Below are 5,152 nucleotides of genomic sequence, written 5' to 3'. Positions count from 1 at the left end.
TCATTCTTTCTAAAAAATCAATGGAAAAAATATCCTCGGGTGAGGATTAACATACACAAGAAAAAGAATAGGGAAAAGGTATGCATGGAATTATTTTCATCTATGAAGCTAGCATCTATGCCACAACCAAATGCTTATATATGTCTCATCCCGTATCTTATGAAGGAAGATGTACAAAATTTGGTTAATTTTGCCTCTTTTCAGAAGTCTGGAAAGTCGACCTGATAGAGAGAGTCCAGGAAAGTGAAGACAAACATTCCAGGCAAACTCTATCCATCAACAACAAAACCCTGATTGAAGAGAGAGGTGATGTTCTTGGTAAGACTTTTAATGTGGAAACAAACCCTGTTCCTTCAAGAAAAACATCCTATAAATGTGACTCATGTGAAAAGAGTTTAAAATCCACTTCAGCATATATCAGTAGTGACGGAAGTTATGCAAGAATGAAGCCTGATGAATGTAGTGCCTGTGGGAAATCACTTCTCCATGTGAAGCTTGAGAAAACTCACCCAGGGGAGAAATCTCATGAATTTAATCAAAATGGGGAAGCTTATACTCTAAATAAAGAAAGTATTTATCAGAACATTCATATTTTGGAGAAACCCTTTGAATATATTGAATGCCAGAAAGCCTTTCAAAAGGATGCAGTTTTTGTTAATCCTATGGAGGAGAAGCCCTATAAGTGGAATGAATCTGAAATAGCCTTTCTCCAGATGTCAAACCTCAGTGTACATCCAACATCTCATATGGAAATGAAACCCTATGAATGCAATGCATGTGGGAAATCCTTCTGTAAAAAGTCAAAATTCATTATACATCAGAGGACTCACACAGGAGAGAAACCTTATGCATGTAATCAGTGTGGGAAATCCTTCTGCCAAAAGGGAACTCTCACTGTACATCAGAGAACACACACAGGGGAGAAGCCCTATGAATGTAATGAATGTGGGAAAACTTTCTACCAGAAGTTACACCTCATTCAACATCAGAGAACTCACTCAGGAGAGAAGCCCTATGAATGTAGTTATTGTGGAAAATCATTTTGCCAGAAGACGCACCTCACCCAACACCAGAGAACACATTCAGGAGAGAGACCCTATGTTTGTCATGACTGTGGAAAAACCTTTTCCCAGAAGTCAGCACTTAATGACCATCATAAAATTCACACAGGCGTGAAACTCTATAAGTGTAATGAATGTGGGAAATGCTTCTGCCGCAAATCTACCCTCACAACACATCAGAGGACACACACAGGAGAAAAACCCTATGAATGTAACGAATGTGGAAAATTTTTCTCTCGGTTATCATATCTCACTGTACATTATAGAACTCATTCAGGAGAGAAACCCTATGAATGTAATGAATGTGGGAAAACCTTCTACCTGAATTCAGCCCTCATGAGACATCAGAGAGTACACACTGGAGAGAAACCATATGAATGTAATGAATGTGGAAAATTATTCTCCCAGTTGTCATACCTCACTATACATCATAGAACTCATTCAGGAGTGAAACCCTATGAATGCAATGAATGTGGGAAAACCTTCTACCAGAATTCAGCCCTTTGTAGACATCGAAGAATACATAAAGGGGAGAAGCCCTATGAATGTTATATATGTGGGAAGTTTTTCTCTCAGATGTCATACCTCACGATACATCATAGAATCCATTCAGGAGAGAAACCTTACGAATGTAATGAATGTGGGAAAGCCTTTTGTCAGAATTCAGCCCTTAATCGACATCAGAGAACACACACTGGAGAGAAAGCCTATGAATGTTACGAATGCGGAAAATTCTTCTCTCAGATGTCATATCTCACCATACATCATAGAATTCATTCCGGAGAGAAACCCTTTGAATGTAATGAATGTGGAAAGGCCTTCTCTCGAATGTCTTACCTTACTATACATTACAGAACTCATTCAGGAGAGAAACCCTATGAATGTAATGAATGTGGGAAAAGATTCTACTACAGATCAGCCTTCAATAGCCATCAGAGGAGCCACAGGCGAGGGAATATGAATGCGCTTGATGTGGGAAGGCTTCTCTGAAGTCAGACCTCATTTTACATCAGAGAACCCTTTCAGTGTAATGTATTTAACTCCTACCTTTGTTAAGTCAGAGTTCACACAGGGGAAAGTGGACCCACCTCTGTGCATTACTCAAACTTGTAATCTGAGAATTCACAGGGTGGAAACCCCAACTACAACAAGACACACGACTTGTTGGATACCGGACTGTAAAATGTGTGAACACCTAGAATGTATATACACTTCCATGGAGTCAGACTGTTTCATATATCAGGGAATTCATTCCAAGGGGAGATCTGTCATTTTACAGAATGTGGAAAACACTCCTCTGGAAATTATTAATACTAAAAGTTACATTTCTGATATAATATCAAGTTTTTTGTAATATATATATTGTGGATACATGTACTCCTTGTGTAAATAGAAGCAGTAAGGCTAGATAGCTGATCAGGACCACAGGACAGCCACATTAAACTCATACATGAGTGTGTCCTGAGCATGTAGGCCTTTGTTAACTTGCTTTTTAGAATGGTACATTACAGGGATTGTATGTTCATTTGGAATCATGTGACATATGTAGGATTAACCACTTTAATAGTACAGCCACGTTAGTACTTAGTATGCATTGCCATTGAACTAATATTTGGTATATATAAAGTATGTTTCTTCTTGTACTCTTCCCTAGCACTTACAAATGTATTTGATTATTGTTAATGAACTAAATAACTAAACACTGCCAAAATGAAGTCAGTGTTTTTTATAATGTTCACAACTATATCTGAGTCAGCAAGAGATAGATAGATAGAAAGCTGCATAGGTAATTTTAAATTGTTAATGCCAGAAGTCACAAGTAGTGAGAAAAACTGTAGTATTCTTTGAACTCTATACATTTTAAAACTGAACTTAAAATATTCCTGTTTTTATCTAATTTCTCATCTATTTTTATTTGGATGCCTACACAAATGTAAATGTGCAAACCACCATACTATATAATTTAGGAATTATGTGTATTTTTGATATGATAGTATTTTTAAACATTGTGTTCTCCTCCTTCCTGTTCCTGATTGAAGAACATGTTCACGTGGGTTTGTGGCAGACATTGTTGAGTAACCACCCTCGCCACTTGCTCCTTACTGTTTGCTGGCAGAGTTTGGGTATCCATGGAATGGGGATAAATCCTGATCAGTTTCAACCAGTAATGATAATTCCTTTCTCATTACCAGCAATGGGGTGGTCTTGGGACCCAATTCTAGACACATACAAAGGAGATACCAAACACGTTATTTTTGGAAAAGGTTTCCTCAAATATTCAAGGAATCCTGCGGTTGACGTGGAATCTTGCACTGAACGTTGCCTTGCTGGGAAGTGATGCTTGGTTATGTCTCAACAATGACGTATAACTAAAGTGTGGCAGAGCAGAAAGACGAAGAACTGGGGCCCAGAAGGGGATGCTGAGCCACTGGACCAGCCATCCATGGAGCCACTTCGCCTCAGGACTGTTCTTCTGTGCAAGACTCAGTATCTTCTCCAGCCAGTGGATTTGGGGTTGCTCTTTTATTGATAACTGAAGATACAAAGTGACACTTCTGTAGGAGTCACACAACTGAGAAGTGCACTTTAGGTAAATCATTTATTTTGAGGTGTTGATATAGAGATTTATCTTGTTTTCTGTAAAGTTTGATGTAAGAAGGTTGAGCATTAGAAACAATTAAGTGTATCTGTTTCCATGAATCGTTAATCACCAACTTAAGGACCCTTGGAAGCTGATATAATCTTTCTTTTTATAATGCATGGCATAAAGTTTGTTTAGGTTCATTCATATTATTCATAGATTGTTGCTGCACAGTTAGTTGACAACATATGGTATAAGGTAACAACCTACTTTTGTTCCCAGTGGTTAGCCTGATGCCTGTTTTTTTGAGTAATTTATTCCTCACCACTGAGATGAATGGCCATATTTTTTCATTATTTCCACCACTCGTGGCACCTGTTCTGTTGCTCAGCACTTTCCCTCTGTGTTCTTCTAGGACGGTGATTGTGACTGTGCCACATGACTCAAAGGTCTGGTAGGTTGTAGAGTTCTGTGTAAGAACCATGTATTCAGTTCAAGAGGCCACCCCTTCAGTATATTTGTTGAAATGCTATCTACCAAGGTTTCCATGCTCATGTGTCATCATTTTAGCTTCAATACACAGTATGCATTTTAAGTAAAATATTTGAAAAGTTTACATGGTTTACCTCATTCTTTTTTTCTGATGGAGCCCTACACATAGAAGGGCTGTACGTGTAAGGGGTCCTACATGGCCTCTTCAGTAATCCAGAAATGTAATTGTTCAGTTTCTTATATCTCTGAAGTTAGCATGTTCTGGTTTAACTGGCCCTGTTTCTCCTCTTCCTGTAAGTACTGCCTGTGAGGTACTTGAAGTAATGGTTTGTCTCAGATTTGATGGAATGGGACATCTGAAAAGGTCTGAACTATTCAGGCCATCGTGGAAGAGACTCAGGGCAGAGTTAGTGAAAGAAAGCAATGTGGGCTGGGTCGGACATAAGAACTGAAGACAGTCCAGGCGATGTGAGTACTTGCTTTGTGAACACAGAGACCTCATGAGTGGTGTGAGCAGATTAGGAACCCTGAGGGGTTTTCCAGGCCTGAGCAAGAGGCCACCCCTTCCTGACACGTGGAGGGGAGATTCTCCCATTTTTCAAACCGTCCTAGGGCTAGTGAAGCATTGGTTCAATTGTTGCTCCCATGGCCTCCCAAATAGGCAAAATGAGGACATGGGCCACATTCTACCTGAGACAACGGTCGCCCTCTTTATTCCATTTCACTGTGCCTGGCTGGGCCATCCAGGCAAGCTCCCCAAAGGATGATGTTCCTAGGCCACCGCTTGCAGATAATGGCCAGCTTTATACAATGCCTCCAATTAAACAGCAAGGAAATACTTTTTTTTAAAAGGAGCCTCACTTTTTATTTATTTTTTTAATATATTTTGTTGATATTTTACAGGGAGGAAGGGAGGATAGAGAGTTAGAAACATCGATGAGAGAGAAACATCGATCAGCTGCCTCCTGCACACCTCCCACTGGGGATGTGCCCTGCAACCAAGGTACATGCCCTTGAC

At 39.6% G+C, this 5,152-nt stretch overlaps 1 protein-coding gene across 2 annotated transcripts in view; it reads left to right on the top strand.

Moving 5' to 3' along the window:
* The window catches only part of ZNF12 (zinc finger protein 12), a 13,349-nt gene that overhangs the window by 7,050 nt on the left and 1,147 nt on the right, over positions 1-5,152 (top strand). Inside the window, exon 4 of one of the 2 annotated variants that reach the window (XM_014550343.1) lies at positions 205-318. In XM_014550343.1, coding sequence (XP_014405829.1) covers positions 205-318 — 114 coding nt within the window. Of the gene's footprint in view, positions 1-204; positions 4,259-5,152 lie in introns of those variants that run through there. The other variant, XM_014550342.1, reaches the window with a different exon arrangement.

The sequence above is a fragment of the Myotis brandtii genome, unplaced genomic scaffold (assembly GCF_000412655.1).
Source record: "Myotis brandtii unplaced genomic scaffold, ASM41265v1 scaffold6, whole genome shotgun sequence".
In the NCBI taxonomy this organism is placed as follows: Eukaryota; Metazoa; Chordata; class Mammalia; order Chiroptera; family Vespertilionidae; genus Myotis; species Myotis brandtii.
Note: the sequence above shows the minus strand (reverse complement) of the source record. Positions and strands in the feature narration are given on the sequence as shown.